We start from the raw sequence: 16,081 nt of genomic DNA, 5'->3' as shown, positions 1-16,081 counted from the left end.
GTTGAACTTGTGTCAGTTTTAGTTATTAAATCTATTAGTATTTGATTATCATATACAGTATAATACGTAGTGTTGTTGTACTAGCGACTGCTAAAATACATGTCAACTAGTTGAGGTCTAGACTGTCGGTGCTCGTTTTTTTGCTTCACACACCAATCAAACTGATGTAGGCAACGGGGAGAAAAGAATTATGAAAATAGAAATCTGCTTCAGAATTTGAAGTCCAACGGAATTTTTGATTTGGTCATAGCTGCAGACAAGTATTCAGCTCCAACATTCTTTGATACGGACCACCAAACGGCGGTCTACTGGGATGCAGAACATACTCTTCTATGTCAACTCAGCACAAGAATGTAACTATCCCCTGGACTATGGTAAATCAAGGCGTGAGATCGGCTCCAGATCAACAGAAGGATACAAGGTGAAGGAATTTCAGAGAGAGACGCAGGGAGGAAGACAGAAGACAGGAGACAAGATTCAGTTTCATTCATTTTCTTCATACTGCTTACAGTTCTGTCTCCATACTAATACCCAACTCAACGCTTACATGTGACCATGGTCCCACGACCCGCTGGACTCACATGCCTTTCTTGCTGGTTCTGTATCGTGTACAGCTGCAGGTGTTACCAAGAACATGAATACAATCACAGATTCAGAGGATCACAGGTACTCAGCCACCGCTGCACCGCATCAGCAGTGCTCCGTCGGAAACCAAAGCAAAATGTGTATTGCAGATAGCTACTACCTTGAGTCAGCTTACTAGAAGAAGTTAGGCCACGATGTCAACGTTACGAATACAAGCACATGATCACAGGTTCACTGTTGGAGACCAAAACAAGCGTTGCATCAGTGGTTCACAGGTTCACTTTTGGAGACCAAAACAAGCGTTGCATCAGTGGTTCACAGGTTCACTGTTGGAGACCAAAACAAGCGTTGCATCAGTGGTTCACAGGTTCACTGTTGGAGACTAAAACAAGCGTTGCATCAGTGGTTCACAGGTTCAGGCCCGGGCAGCAAGACCTCAGCCTGCGCTCACAAATAAAAGGGTAGCCAATTTTTAGTACATAAAGATGTTAAGTGCGTGACTATATCAGGCAATAGTCAAATAAACAAATAAATAAAGCAAGTAATGTACTCCCTCCGACCGGATTTAATCGGCGCTAGAGTTGGAAAAGCGATAGAATAGTATGTATGTAGTGTGCGTTGATTAAATCCAAACAGAGGTAGTATAAATGAGAGTTGCACAGGGTAAGACATCTAGGAACATAATCATTAGGTTGAATTATGCTCTGGAGTATAGAGCATTTATTTCATAGAGAAATCAACTATCAAACACAAATTTGATACAAATATTAAAAAAATAAAGTTAAAAAATGAAGACATGCTTACAACCAAACAAATGTATATATGGAACAAAATTAGAAGGAAGCACTTACAGATCATACAGATCAAAAAAATTGAATAATTCAGAGATGAGATCCGCCAAATAATCTCCCAAGCACAGGGACATTAGTATCTCCAAACCGGAATCACAATCATACAACAGAACATTATTATTATCCTGAAAACAAGTTACGTCGGCATGTTAAGTGATAATAGTTTTGGAACGTCTTATAAGTAAATGTAGCATGATTTTGTTAGGAACTAACCCAGCTATTGTAGAAGCAATGACTAAAATAATTTCTTGATAAGAAGAATGGGGTGGTACGGTCCATTCCTCTGTAGTCGCCTTTATTGAAGGTTACCATGACCACTGGATCCGTTGACACCAATTCAATCCAATCACCATTTAATTTGCATCTGCGTAGGGCATACCTGAAATCCGCTTTTTGATATGGGTCAAGAGAATCAAACAATATCTTTAACTGGTAAACGATGTTTGCCCTGCACATTGACGGAAGACCAGCAAAATGAGAAAGCAACACCAATCTGTACACCCAGCACAGACGATGCCTCTGCTCAGCTTGGTCCCAGACAAGGGTGCTCTTCCGTAGTTTCTTAATGAGGTTTTCCAAATACGCTGGCCACTTTCCATCAACTGAAAAATGATTCTTGATGGAGGTTGCAAGATCTTGAAGGTTTCTACGAATTAGGCGAGGTATGGCGTTAGCTGTAGCAGCTCGATTCGGGTGGACCATACCATTTTCATCAACAGAGAAATCCTCTAATCCCAATGTTCCAGTCCAACATCTTCCGGCATCGATAGTGTCGATTGCGGACCTCAATACACCTCTCAGGGTCGTCAATCCTAGGTCTGTATATTCTAGTTCAGTGTCAGCTCGGCCCGGGATCTGTTTCGACTGAAGAATATCCTCTAAGGGAATGTCGGTAAATACAACCATTCCACCACAGAGCCTTGAACGGATCATTATGGTTGAGCCCCTGTCAATTCCTTGTTCTGATAGTTTTAATTTGGGTTTTAATATGCGACCCTCACACTCCAAATATTGCTCAGTCTGACTGAACACAGCCTTCTTCTCAATAAGTTGTCCCAGCTCTGTAGAAGTTTTTGTTAGATCAATCTGTACTGATAAAGTTGTGCCAGAAACTGTTTTCACGAATACTTGGCTATCCATAGAATTCTCAGTTCCGAGGCAACTAGTCACATCCGTACTATCCTGGGCACTCAGCAGGTCACTCTTCTTCTCAGATTGAATGCAACAGTCCATATCTGCAGGGGTGTACCTCTTCAGTTGATTGGCTAATACAGGTGGCAGCTTGCTAATCAATTCTGTTTTGCTTGCAGTACCATCAACATCTGTCTGCTCATTTTGGGTTTCCTCCACTCGTTGGGCATTATGATCATCCAGTACATGTTCATCAGTTGTAAGGCAACTAGGAGCAGCTTCTTGAACACCTTCATGACTTTTAGCTTTTTCATTGGCTGTCCTGCAAGAGGCTAAGTCCTTTTGACCACAGCTCTTCCCTGAAGTTCTATCAGTTTCCGGCAGCTCAGAAGCAACCTTGGAACAGTTCTTACAAACTGTCAGGCCATGTGAAAATAGTTTCAGGCAGTCCTCAATTGACGGAAGAGAGTTCATATGTTCTGCCACATCATGAACACTTTCGCTGCTCTCAGTTTGCTCCTTCTCTTCTGGATTGTGAGAATCTGCTACCAATTCCTTCACTTTAGTAGAATCTGCAGATTCAAGCATACAAGGATTTATTATTTTCTTCATTGGCTAGATCATGCAACCAAAACCCTCATACTTTGCATTTTTGGAATCTATCATCCACACTCTAAGCTGTTGTTTTCGACAATAGATGTGTACTTAAGGTAACCAACCATTTGGGGTAACACTCACAGTGTGAAGATAAAGACTCAACACCCTAAGCTATATCCAATGGAAATTCAACACCCTAAGCTATACTGTTGTTTGCTATGGTAATACTAACCATAGAAAATAAGTTTCCATGTTAATACTGCTGAAACATCCTACCCTATTTTATGTAGCCATCCCGAAGAGTTCAGTGCTATATGAGTATAGACTTACCAGCTTGCAAAGGGTTGCTTCTGGCTGGAGAGTCCTCTGGTTGAAGAACATGTAATGAATTATGTGTAACTTCATTATGTGAGCAACTTTTGCAGGAAATAGTCTCAAGCAGCTCGGACCTGAAAATGAAGTTATACAAAACACTTAAGTTTCCACTAATGGGTTCTGGTCTAAATCATATTGTCAATAAACACTCAAATTCAGTTGGTACTTAAATCACAATTAAATGGATGGTACAATTAGACCGTTCATATTGTCACAATTAAATACTCCTGGAATGCCCGTCTACGGCACTGATAATTACTGGGCTACCGAAAAGCAAATGTTTGTGTTATAATTATAACATTGGTTTGTTGTTCACTTTTTTACAGGGGATTTAACACTCAAACACAGTTGATACTCAAATTACAAATTAAACCCATGTACAGTTAGACCGTTTACATTGTCACCGTCTTTCCTTCTTTTGTAAGAGATAACAAATAAACTTTTTTCTTATATGCTAGCCTCACTTAATATTTAGCCTGCTGCAAAATCAAAATATAGATAGTAAAGGTATACAATGATTTGAACCATTGGAGAAGTTCAAGTATAGCACAAGATCAACTGACAAACCATCATGAAAGGATAAGCAATGGCTATTCGTCAATTAATGAAATAGATGAGACTGCAACACTACAGAGCTAAATGGGTAAGTCGCATTCAAAAGCACAAATTAACACAGTGGGCATGTTCTATACTAGGCTCACTTAATGCAGTTTAGCCTGCTGCAGCTTTAGAATACAAATTCACTTTACTGTTAGGCTGTTGCAGTCATTCGGTGAATGCAATGTATTCCTGGAATGCCTGTCTGTTGCATTGATAATTACTAAGCTACTGAATAAAGAGAAAATGTTTGTGTTATAATTATAACATTGCTTTGTTTATTCACATTTCTTTAATATAAATCGTGGTAGCCTTCCAGTGATAAAAAAAGATAACATAATGGAAAGTGGACAGTCTCAATGGTTCTTTGACCTACAATGCCGGCTGGGGTCTTCTTAAAGCTTTTGCTAAGCGAAGTTATATTCTTAAATCTATTATAAGCAAGCTATGAAGCAAAATAGTTACTGTATTTCTGAATATCAGGAACTTAACGGAACTGGCATACAAGAAAGGTATCAGATATTACTGTGTACCAAAATCAGTACCTGGGGTCCATGAATGGTCCTACTTGAAGAATCTCCTTAAAGCTCACATGCCCACTCAATTTAGGAAGACCGGATGCAGGTCTCTCAAGTTGAATGGTTAACACAGGCGGCAGCTTGCTAATCAATCGTGTTTGAGTTGCTGTCTGCTTATTTTGTTTTCCCGCCACTTGCTGAGCACGATCATACATTACCTGCTTTCCACTGCTGTGTTTGTGAGTGCTGGTATCCTGAATATTCTGAGTACTCAGCAAGTCAGTCTGTTCATCAGTTGTAAGGCAACTAAGCGCAGCTTCTTGAACACCTTCATGACTTTCAGTTTTTTCATGGGCTGTGCTGCAGGAGGTCAAGTCCTTTTCACCACAGCTCTTCCCTGAAGTGACTTCTTCAGAAGTTATGTCCTCAGAGAGTGTAACCTGATGATGTGAATCTGGAAGATATGGTTGCCTACTTGGAGATTCTGCCGACAAGCTACCAAAGTCACTTGGGCATGTTTTCATGTCTGACATTTCAGTCTGGTCTCCATCAATAGTTGTATTTACATTGCTACTTGCCATGATGTGTTCGACATTTTTACTTCCATCGGTTTCTGGCAGCTCAGCGGCAACCTCGGAACAGTTGTTACAATCTGTCAGGCCATGCGAAAACAGTTTCAGGCAGTCCCCAATTGACGGAAGAGAGTTCATATGTTCTGCCACATCATGAACAGTTTCCCTGCTCTGAGCTTTCTCCTTCTCTTCTGGATTGTGAGAATCTGCTACCAATTCCTTCACTTTAGTAGAATCTGCAGATTCAAGCATACAAGGATTTATTATTATCTTCACATTGGCTAGATAATGCAACCAGAAACCCTCATACTTTGCAAATTTAGAGTAGCAAATCATGCATATATCATATATTGCCACATGGTGTTCTTTTAAGTTTGGTGAAGGAGTACTTACCAACGTGCAATAGCAGCATATCTTCCTTGTTCTCGTGCAGGAGCTCCTCAGCCGTGTCCGGCGACTCGCTGTCCAAGCCCAAGTGGTGGCACCGCCCCATGTTGCTGCTGCGGCTGCTGCTTGTTGTCTCCGCAGACAAGTTGCTCGAATCTGCTCGAGACGCGGCCGCAACCTGCAGGTCCAGCAGCGCCTTGGCGACCTCCCCCTGCACGGTCACCAGGCGCACGGACAGCAGGCGCAAGTTTTGGAGCGCCTTTGCCGATGCGGCCTGCACATCCAGCCGCATGGTTTCCAGCGCTTTCTCGGCCGCCGCCTCCGCCCTCTCCCGTTTCATCTTCTTCTTCCTCTTCTCCTTGCCCATCGCGCGCTTGTCGCCTGGAAACTGAGAAACAGCAAGAAGTAGCCGCGTCATTAAGTAAGCGAAAATTCCGAGGAACCGCAAAACGAGAGAAAACTGCACCGATACCACAAGTCGAAATCGAACAATCCTCACCGCCTTCGACCCTAGTGAGGAAAATCGACCGTGAACACGAAGCAAGAAGCCCACACACAACAAGAAGAGGAGAAATCCATCGGGAAAAAACCCCAGCAAAACAGAACACCCGAGCGAGTTAACCGCGTAGTGGACTTCCCCCATTGCTAGAAAGGAAAGCAGAAATCTACATCGACAGGACAAGACGAAATCGAACATTCCGGTACCGAAGCATCACCACCTTGGCGGCTTAGAGAGGAAATCGGCCGAGAATAGGAGGCAAAAACCCCCACAAACAACACCACGAGGAGCAACCGACCATTCCGGGCAGGCCAAGCACACGAGAGGGGCGGCGGGGATTCGATTCGGGGGTACCGAGAGAGAAACCCCGCCCACCAGCACTCCACCAACACCGATCAACCAAAACGCGCACCCGAGTACGCGGCGGGGCGGGATTTCGTTGGGGGGAGGGGGGAGGAGGAGACGAGACTTACCAGGAGACGGCGAGGGAGAGGGCTCGGAGGAAGAGCCGAGCATGCGGGGGAGGCGTCCGCGGCGGCGCCGATAGCTGGTGGAGGAAGGAGCTACGGAGGGAGGAGGGGGAAGGGAAGGCCGTGGCCGCTGCGGCCGGAGCTGTTTTTTCTTTTTCTTTTTTTCGCGTTTAGAACATTCCGGAATCTTGTAGGACTACTTAATATTTCGAATCGAGCTCCGCCCGGGTCCCGAAATTTTCGCTTTGCGGCGGTGGCGCCGGGTGGGATTGGGGAAAAGCCCTATATGCCGACCTGGGCGGCCTTTACTGCGCAACGCAAAACAAGGCGGTGTGCGTTGGGCCAGCCCAGTGCGTTGTTTTTTTACTTTTTCGTTCTATCTCTTTCCTTTTTCTTTTCTGTTGTTTATTTTCTCTTTATTTTCTCAACATCTGAATATTTCACAAACCTTTTTTTAATCCTCTTGTATGAAGAAGAAGAAGAAGAAGTTGGGGTATAGATGGGGCTAAGGGGTTACCAAGTCAATCTCACACCTTTTATTTGATGATGACTATTCATGTGGAAGCTTATATGACTAACTGAAGTTCCTTGTAACAAGTGTTGGACACCTGCTGTGCAACTTCTAGACATATGGTGAGTTTAGCTATGTCTACAAATGCCTTGGTGAGAGATAAAATTTGTGAAGCCGCGCATATTGACACAGGGGCCCTCTCGAGTAATATGTCTAGGGCTCCTGACGCTTGCTGAGCTGGATAGCAATGATTGCTTCAAACACTTTACTGAAATAATTCTACCATGAGTAAATGTATGGAAAGAAAAAACAACTATTGATGGGATGCCAATGTTCCAAATAGCTAAGGGGGTGTGTAAGAATATGGTGGGATGCCAATGTTCCAAATAGCTAAGGGGCTGTGTAAGAATATGATGGATGCTATCTTCCAATTTTTGTGGGGCGATGATGAAAAAATGCATTTTTCGCTTGATGAAAGATTTGCTACGTGAAAAGGAAAGGTGGTATGAGATTTAGAGATTTCCACCCCTTCAATTTAGTTATGGTGGCTAAAGAGGAATGGAGGCTCTTACTGATCCAGACTTAGTCCTACAAGCCAAATACTATCTTTAAGATAACATTTTAAATGCAGGGCCGAAATCTGGCTCCTCCTTTACTTGTTAGTTCCTTGCAAGTTTAACCACATTCAGACGTGGATTTCTATGGAGAGTTGGCAATGAAGAGAGTAATGAAATATGGGATGATTCATGGGTCCCTGCTAGTCCTACTAGGAGATTCGTATCACTAAGCAGAGGACTGGGGAGGCGGGGTTGTTTATGTAAAAGTGAATGAACTAATCAACAATTAACAATTAAGGTTTTCATGACTTTATTGCATGGCGCATTATACAAAGCATATACTGTACCGTGAGATGGCGCCGTGAGTTTGGCCTTACTGCGGGTCAGCTTGCAATCCCAAGGGTGTCAGCGACAAATCCCGTCTGAAAGAACCTTTGGAAACTGAAAATCCCTTGAAAAAAATGTCTCAAAACAAATTTTTGTGTGAAAACAACTTACTTCCGAGTCATAGGTTTATAATCAATGTTTTATTTACTAGTTAGCATGATAAGTGATTAAATCATCGCAGAAAGTAGATGGTAGACGACAGGGCGTGCTTTATAGATGCTTCTCCCTAGGTACTATCATAGTACCATTACCGACAAGGCCACGACGGTGTACAAACACGTCAGATCTACAAACATCATGTTGGTTCGGCGCCCCTCCCATGGGCATCGGATCGTCTCCAAAAACCAATCTTGTGTCTAACCTAGCTTTCGTCTAGTCTATTTTGGCTACTCCGGTGACATTAAATATTAGACACAAGTTACAGAATTCGACTCCAACACGTAGCCTACCCGTACGGTCTAAGTCCAATTGTAACCTATACACATATTCAACGCAACTTCAATAATCTCCACCTTTTCTAATATGTCGCCAACTTGTAAATCGACATCTTCGCACTAACATCTGTGTGTTTTGAACTTGGTTTTCCTCATTGCTTACTTGCATGAGCCAGCGTGTGAATCCTCACCGAACTCGGTTGCCTAGGTCGATCCCGCCGCGACTTCTTCCTCTTCAGCTCCGCCTGGAATAATGATTACATGCACTTTGTACAGGTTATATCTAGCCCTCCTACCCTTTAGCACAAGCTTCTTGTCCTTCTTAACTCACATGGTCAACTTGCCCATGTCAACACCGTATACATAATTGTTGCCATGCAGTTTCCCACATGCCTCCGAGCCCTTGTCACATATCTAACATTTTTTAGCACCGTTTCATCACCATCTTGAGTCTTAATCTTTATATCTGGCATGCCCATAATGCGCTGAGGCGCACCATTGATCGACTTCCACCAGGCTTGTAGGTAGCAAACCACACGTTGTTAGACGTCACATGATAAGAGGTCCGTGAATAATCTAGCACTCACACTCCATCAAACAGTTTTCTTACTAAGGTCGGAACTTCAGTATCATAATTAGTTGATAATTAATTGCAGAGGTAACGAAAATATTTGCAGCTCCATCAGTTTTGTTGTACGTGGACCAATGCTTCTTGGTGTGACCCACTCCTTGCAGTGAAAACAATGCGTCTTACCCTTCTTCTTTTTCTTCTTGCAAGATTTTCCACCATGATTGTGTCTAACCCTTTCCATCACTACCACGAGTAGAAGCATCTTACTCGGAAGTTTCATTTCTCGTTGATCATAAGATAACAACGTAGTTTGTACTTCGCTTGAAGTGATGCTTGTATTGTTATACGTCAGAGTAATAACCAAATTTTTGTGGGACTTAGGCAACGAAGTAAGCATGAGCAAGGCCCTATCCTCGCCGTCCACCTTGGCCCCAGTACGTTCCAAATCGTAGACCACACAGTTGAAGGCATTGACGTGTTCAGTAAGATCTGCCTCCTTCTTGCATCCTCATGCCAATACAACTCGTCATGTCCATGAACTGCTCCTCCAACATATTCTAGATTACGCTTAGGGCATCTCCAGCGGCGCTACGTATTTTAATGTCCGCGAGCGTCCATTTGCGTCGCGCTGCGGACGCTAAAATGATCGTTTTTGTCCGCGCGTCCGTTTGCGTCTGGGGGCTGCTCCAGCGGGGCGACGCATTTTTTTTCTTTTTTTCCTCTTCTCCATTTAAACATAGTTCCAAATATTACATACTGAAACATGATTTTACACAAACTAACACATAGTTTGGAACATGGTTTACACAAACTAACAAATAGTTTGAACCATGGTCGACACAAATATAAAATTTAAAAAAAAGAAACCAGTTGTGTTGATTTCCGTATGTTCGCTGCCAAGAAAGAACATTCGAGGGCACACCCAGTCACCCAAACTGGAAAATCCAGCGGGAGGAGATGGTGCCCTTGTTGGTTCTACCGATGAGACGAACATCCAGAAACTTCAACTACTGGCTTCGTCTGGCCCGTAGCCAGATTCGCTGCAAAGAAAGAACACTCGACGTTCTAACTATCGGTGTCCGAGCCGGATTCGCCGGTGTGGTAGTGCCTGCGGCAGGCTGTGTCGTCGAACACCTTGACGATCATCTCGCCGTCCCCCTCGTAGAGGAAGGTGAGCTGGCAGCCGGGCTCGAGCGCGAGGTCACGGGCGAACTTGCCCCAGCCCGTGTGCAGGTACATCTTGCCCTGCCCATCGAACAAGACCTCCACGGACCAGCGGCAGAAGTTGCAGCTGGCCTCCCGTAGCTACAACTGCGCCGGCTCGACGCCGTCGACGAACTCGGCGAACTTGTCCGGGAGCCGCTTGATGGCGAGTGGGTCGTCGTCGATGCGGAGGAGGAACTCGAAGCAGCGCTCGTCCTGCGAGGACGAGGAGGGCGCAGGCGACGACGAGCGTGGGGCCTTAGCTGCTCCACCACGGCGGCCCCTGCCCCGGCCACGGGGGCGCCCAGGGCCGCGGCCTCGACCGCCTCGCCGGCCACCTGGACCGGCCATGGACTTCCTCGCGGGACTGGCAGCGTCGCAGGAACACCTAGGCGGCGCTACGGTCGAGCTTTGTGGCGGCTAGGGTTTCTTTGGAGGAGTGGATGAGGAAGAAGAACGCGCGCCTGATACGTCCAAAACGTATCTACTTTCCCGAACACTTTTGCTATTGTTTTGCCTCTAATTTGTGTATTTTGGATGCAACTAACACGGACTAACGCTGTTTTCAGCAGAACTGCTCTGGTGTCTCGTTTTTGTGCAGAAATCCAACTTTCGGGAAAATCCTCGGAATTTATGCAGAAGGCCCTATTTTCCTAGAATAATGACGGAGCCAGAAGGACAATTAAGGTGGAGGCCCGAGGGCCCCACACCATAGGGCGGCGCGGCCCCAGGGGGGCCCGCGCGGCCCTGTGGTGTGGCCCCTCGGCCGGCCTCCGACGCCCTCCTTTGGACTATTTATCGGCCTCGACCTAAAAACGCACGGAGAGAAGTCGAAGTCGCGTAAACCCTCCGTAACGCCGCCACATCGCGAAACTCCGTCGCGGGAGCCGTGTCTCCGTTCTGGCACTCCGCCGGGACGGGGAATTGGAGGAGATCATCGCCATCATCACCGCCAACGCCTCTACATCAACCAGCCATGTTTCCCCCATCCATGTGTGAGTAATTCCCCCGCTGTAGGCCGAAGAGGATGGTAGGGATTGGATGAGATTGGTCATGTAATAGCATAAGATTGTTAGGGCATAGTGCCTAGTGTCCGTAATTGGTACTTTGATGATATTGTTGCAACTTGTTATGCTTAATGCTTGTCACTAGGGCCCGAGTGCCATGATCTCAGATCTGAACATGTTATTGTTTCATCATGATATTCATTGTTTATTGATCTTACCTGCAAGTTGTATACACATGTCGCTGTCCGGAACCGATGGCCCCGAAGTGACAGAAATCGGGACAACCGGAGAGAATGGTAGCGATGTGAGGATCACATGTGTTCACGGAGTGTTAATGCTTTGCTCCGGTACTCTATTAAAAGGAGTACCTTAATATCCAGTAGTTTCCCTTGAGGCCCGGCTGCCACCGGCTGGTAGGACAAAAGATGTTGTGCAAATTTCTCATTTCGAGCACGCACGACTATATATGGAACACATGCCTATTGATTGCTTTGTACTTGGACACCGTTTTATTATTATCTGCAAATGCCCTGCTATGATTGTTACATGAGTTTCTCTCATCCATGCAACGCCCGTTATCCGTCCCCGTGCCTACAGTATTTTAATCCTGCTGTTTACTATAATCACTACCGTCGTCTCTGTGTTACTCTGTCGTTATTTCACTATCATCGTGCTATAAAACTGTTACTACTGATAAACTCTTGCGAGCAAGTCTGTTTCCAGGTGCAGCTGAATTGACAACTCCGCTGTTAAGGCTTCCAAGTGTTCTTTGTCTCCCCTTGTGTCGAATCAATAAATTGGGTTATACTACCCGCGAAGACTGCTGCGATCCCCTATACTTGTGGGTCATCAAGACTGTTTTCTGGCGCCGTTACCGGGGAGCATAGCTTTATTTGGAAGTTCACTTGGATTAATATTGTTCGCTGCAAATTCTCCATCATGGGCAAACCTCGCGATACTAAGATCGCCATATTACCATCCACTACAAGAAAAGGTACAATTCTGAATACCTCTGCTGCTCTTGATTCACCATCTGTGATTGATAAACTTGTTTCACCGCCACATGCTTCGCATGCGGGTACTTCTGCTGAATCTGAAAACTCTCATAATATTGATAATATTTCTGCTGTGCTTGATGATAGTGGTTCATTGGGATCCTTTCTAGATGCTACAATTGCTAGGTCTAGACAAATTGAAAATACTGAAACTCCTAATGCTATTACACCTGTTAATTCACCTGAACTTAATTATTTTAGTGATGATCCTGATGAAGATTATGTGGAGCTTAATAATGATTTTATTGAAAAATGCAATGCTACTACTGATGCAAGAAAAATTAAAAAGTTGCTTGCAGAACATGCTGTTAGATATAAACTGTCTCCTGATCCTAAGTTTGCCACATCTCCTATAAACATTAAGGATAAAGATTATGATTTTTCTCTTGATCTATCTCATATAGCTATTGTTGAGAAAACACCCTTTTGTGGTACTGAAAAAGAAAGTGCTGTTGAACACATGACTGAGTTATCTACTCTGAGTAGCTTGTTTTCTGATGATGTCAAGATGCGTACTTACTTTGTTGCTAAAATCTTTCCATTCTCATTAAAGGATGACGCTAAAACTTGGTATAATAATTTGCCACCTAATTCTATTAAAAGTCCAAAAGAATTGCTTGATGTTTTCTTCCGCAAATACTTTCCTGCTAGTGCTCAACATATTGCTTTGCAGAGAATTTATAATTTTGATCAGGGAGATGAAGAGAAATTGCCTGAGGCTTGGGCGAGATTTTGCTCTCTTATTAGAGCTCGGCCTGATCATGATCTGGAAAAGCATGATTTACTTGATATATTTTATAGTGGACTAACCATTGAGTCTAGGGCATACCTGGATAGTTGTGCTGGTTGTGTGATACGTCTCCGACGTATCGATAATTTCTTATGTTCCATGCCACATTATTGATGTTATCTACATGTTTTATGCACACTTTGTGTCATATTCGTGCATTTTCTGGAACTAACCTATTAACAAGATGCCGAAGTGCCGCTTGTTTTTTCGCTGTTTTTGGTTTCAGAAATCCTAGTAAGGAAATATTCTCGGAATTGGACGAAATCAAAGCCCAGGGGCCTATTTTCTCACGAAGCTTCCGTAAGTCCGAAGGAGAGACGAAGAGGGGCCACGGAGGGGCCACACCCTAGGCGGCGCGGCCCCCTTGGCCGCGCGGCCCCGTGGTGTGGGGCCCCCGTGCCGCCTCTTGACCTGCCCTTTCGCCTATAAAAAGTCTCCGTGACGAAACCCCCGCATCGAGAACCACGATACGGAAAACCTTCCAGAGACGCCGCCGCCACCGATCCCATCTCGGGGATCCAGAGATCGCCTCCGGCACCCTGCCGGAGAGGGGAATCATCTCCCGGAGGACTCTACGCCGCCATGGTCGCCTCCGGTGTGATGTGTGAGTAGTCTACCCCTGGACTATGGGTCCATAGCAGTAGCTAGATGGTTGTCTTCTCCCCATTGTGCTATCATTGTCGGATCTTGTGAGCTGCCTAACATGATCAAGATCATCTATCTGTAATTCTATATGTTGCGTTTGTTGGGATCCGATGAATAGAGAATACTTGTTATGTTGATTATCAAAGCTATGTCTATGTGTTGTTTATGATCTTGCATGCTCTCCGTTATTAGTAGATGCTCTGGCCAAGTTGATGCTAGTAACTCCAAGAGGGAGTATTTATGCTCGATAGTGGGTTCATGTCTCCGTGAATCTGGAGGAGTGACAAGAACCACTAAGATTACGGATGTGCTGTTGCCACTAGGGATAAAACATTAGTGCTATGTTCAAGGATGTAGTCACTAGTTACATTACGCGCAATACTTAATGGAATTGTCTGTTGTTAGCAACTTAATACTGGAGGGGGTTCGGATGATAACCTGAAGGTGGACTTTTTAGGCATAGATGCAGTTGGATGACGGTCTATGTACTTTGTCGTAATGCCCAATTAAATCTCACTATACTCATCATGATATGTATGTGCATGGTCATGCCCTCTTTATTTGTCAATTGCCCAACTGTAATTTGTTCACCCAACATGCTGTTCGTCTTATGGGAGAGACACCTCTAGTGAACTGTGGACCCCGGTCCAATTCTCTTTCTTGAAATACAATCATCGTAATATCGTTCTCTTGTTTTTCTCGCAAACAATCATCTTCCACACAATACGGTTAACTCTTTGTTACAGCAAGCCGGTGAGATTGACAACCTCACTGTTTCGTTGGGGCAAAGTATCTTGGTTGTGTTGTGCAGGTTCCACGTTGGCGCCGGAATCACTGGTGTTGCGCCGCACTACATCTCGCCGCCATCAACCTTCAACGTGCTTCTTGACTCCTACTGGTCCGATTAAACCTTGGTTTCTTACTGAGGGAAACTTGCCGTTGTGCGCATCACACCTTCCTCTTGGGGTTCCCAACGGACGTGCCAACCACACGCATCAAGCAAATTTCTGGCGCCGTTGCCGGGGAACTGAAGAAAAGCTACACCACAAAGATTTCTATCTCCCACGCCAACTTCACGCCAAAGAAGAATTTCTCGGCGCCGTTGCTGGGAGATCAAGACACGCCGTAAGGGGAGTCTCCACTTCTCAATCTCTTTACTTTGTTTTTGTCTTGCTTAGTTTTATTTACTACTTTGTTTGCTGCACTAAATCAAAATACAAAAAAATTAGTTGCTAGTTTTACTTTATTTGTTATCTTGTTTACTATATCAAAAACACAAAAAATTAGTTTACTTGCATTTACTTTATCTAGTTTGCTTTATTTACTGTTGCTAAAATGGCCAACGCTGAAAATACTAAGTTGTGTGACTTCACAACCACAAATAATAATGATTTCTTATGCACACCTATTGCTCCAGCTGCTACTACAGCAGAATTCTTTGAAATTAAACCTGCTTTACTGAATCTTGTTATGCGAGAGCAATTTTCTGGTGTTAGTTCTGATGATGCTGCTGCCCATCTTAATAATTTTGTTGAATTATGTGAAATGCAAAAGTATAAGGATGTAGATGGTGATATTATTAAACTAAAATTGTTCCCTTTCTCATTAAGAGGAAGAGCTAAAGATTGGTTGCTATCTCTGCCTAAGAATAGTATTGATTCATGGACTAAATGCAAGGATGCTTTTATTGGTAGATATTATCCCCCTGCTAAAATTATATCTTTGAGGAGTAGCATAATGAATTTTAAACAATTTGATACTGAACATGTTGCTCAAGCTTGGGAAAGAATGAAATCTCTGGTTAAAAATTGCCCAACCCATGGATCGACTACTTGGATGATCATCCAAACCTTCTATGCAGGACTAAATTTTTCTTCACGGAATTTATTGGATTCAGCTGCTGGAGGTACCTTTATGTCCATCACTCTTGGTGAAGCAACAAAGCTTCTTGATAATATGATGATCAACTACTCTGAATGGCACACGGAAAGAGCTCCACAAGGTAAGAAGGTAAATTACGTCAAGAAACCTCTTCCTTGAGTGATAAGATTGATGCTATTATGTCTATGCTTGTGAATGATAGGACTAATATTGATCCTAATAATGTTCCATTAGCTTCATTGGTTGCACAAGAAGAACATGTTGATGTAAACTTCATTAAAAATAATAATTTCAACAACAATGCTTACCGAACAATTCTAGTAACAACTATAGGCCATATCCTTATAATAATGGCAACGGCTATGGTAATTCTTATGGGAATTCTTACAACAATAGTAGGAGTTCACCCCTGGACTTGAAGCCATGCTTAAAGAATTTATTAGTACACAAACTGCTTT

General features: G+C 44.0%; 1 protein-coding gene across 1 annotated transcript; it reads right to left on the bottom strand.

The window, feature by feature from the left end:
* Positions 1–459: 459 nt before the first annotated feature.
* Positions 460–6,740, bottom strand: LOC127316729 (uncharacterized). Its single transcript, XM_051347192.2, has 7 exons — positions 6,586–6,740; positions 5,620–6,001; positions 4,682–5,462; positions 3,495–3,613; positions 1,650–3,139; positions 1,437–1,561; positions 460–1,026 (listed from the first exon to the last, which is right to left on the bottom strand). The coding sequence occupies exons 2-7, from the start codon at positions 5,978–5,980 to the stop codon at positions 993–995; spliced, it is 2,910 nt and encodes a 969-aa protein (XP_051203152.1). The 5' UTR covers positions 5,981–6,001; positions 6,586–6,740; the 3' UTR covers positions 460–992.
* Positions 6,741–16,081: the final 9,341 nt, after the last annotated feature.

The sequence above is a fragment of the Lolium perenne genome, chromosome 7 (genome assembly GCF_019359855.2).
Source record: "Lolium perenne isolate Kyuss_39 chromosome 7, Kyuss_2.0, whole genome shotgun sequence".
Taxonomy (NCBI): domain Eukaryota; kingdom Viridiplantae; phylum Streptophyta; class Magnoliopsida; order Poales; family Poaceae; genus Lolium; species Lolium perenne.
This window is presented reverse-complemented; position numbering and strand designations above follow the sequence as displayed.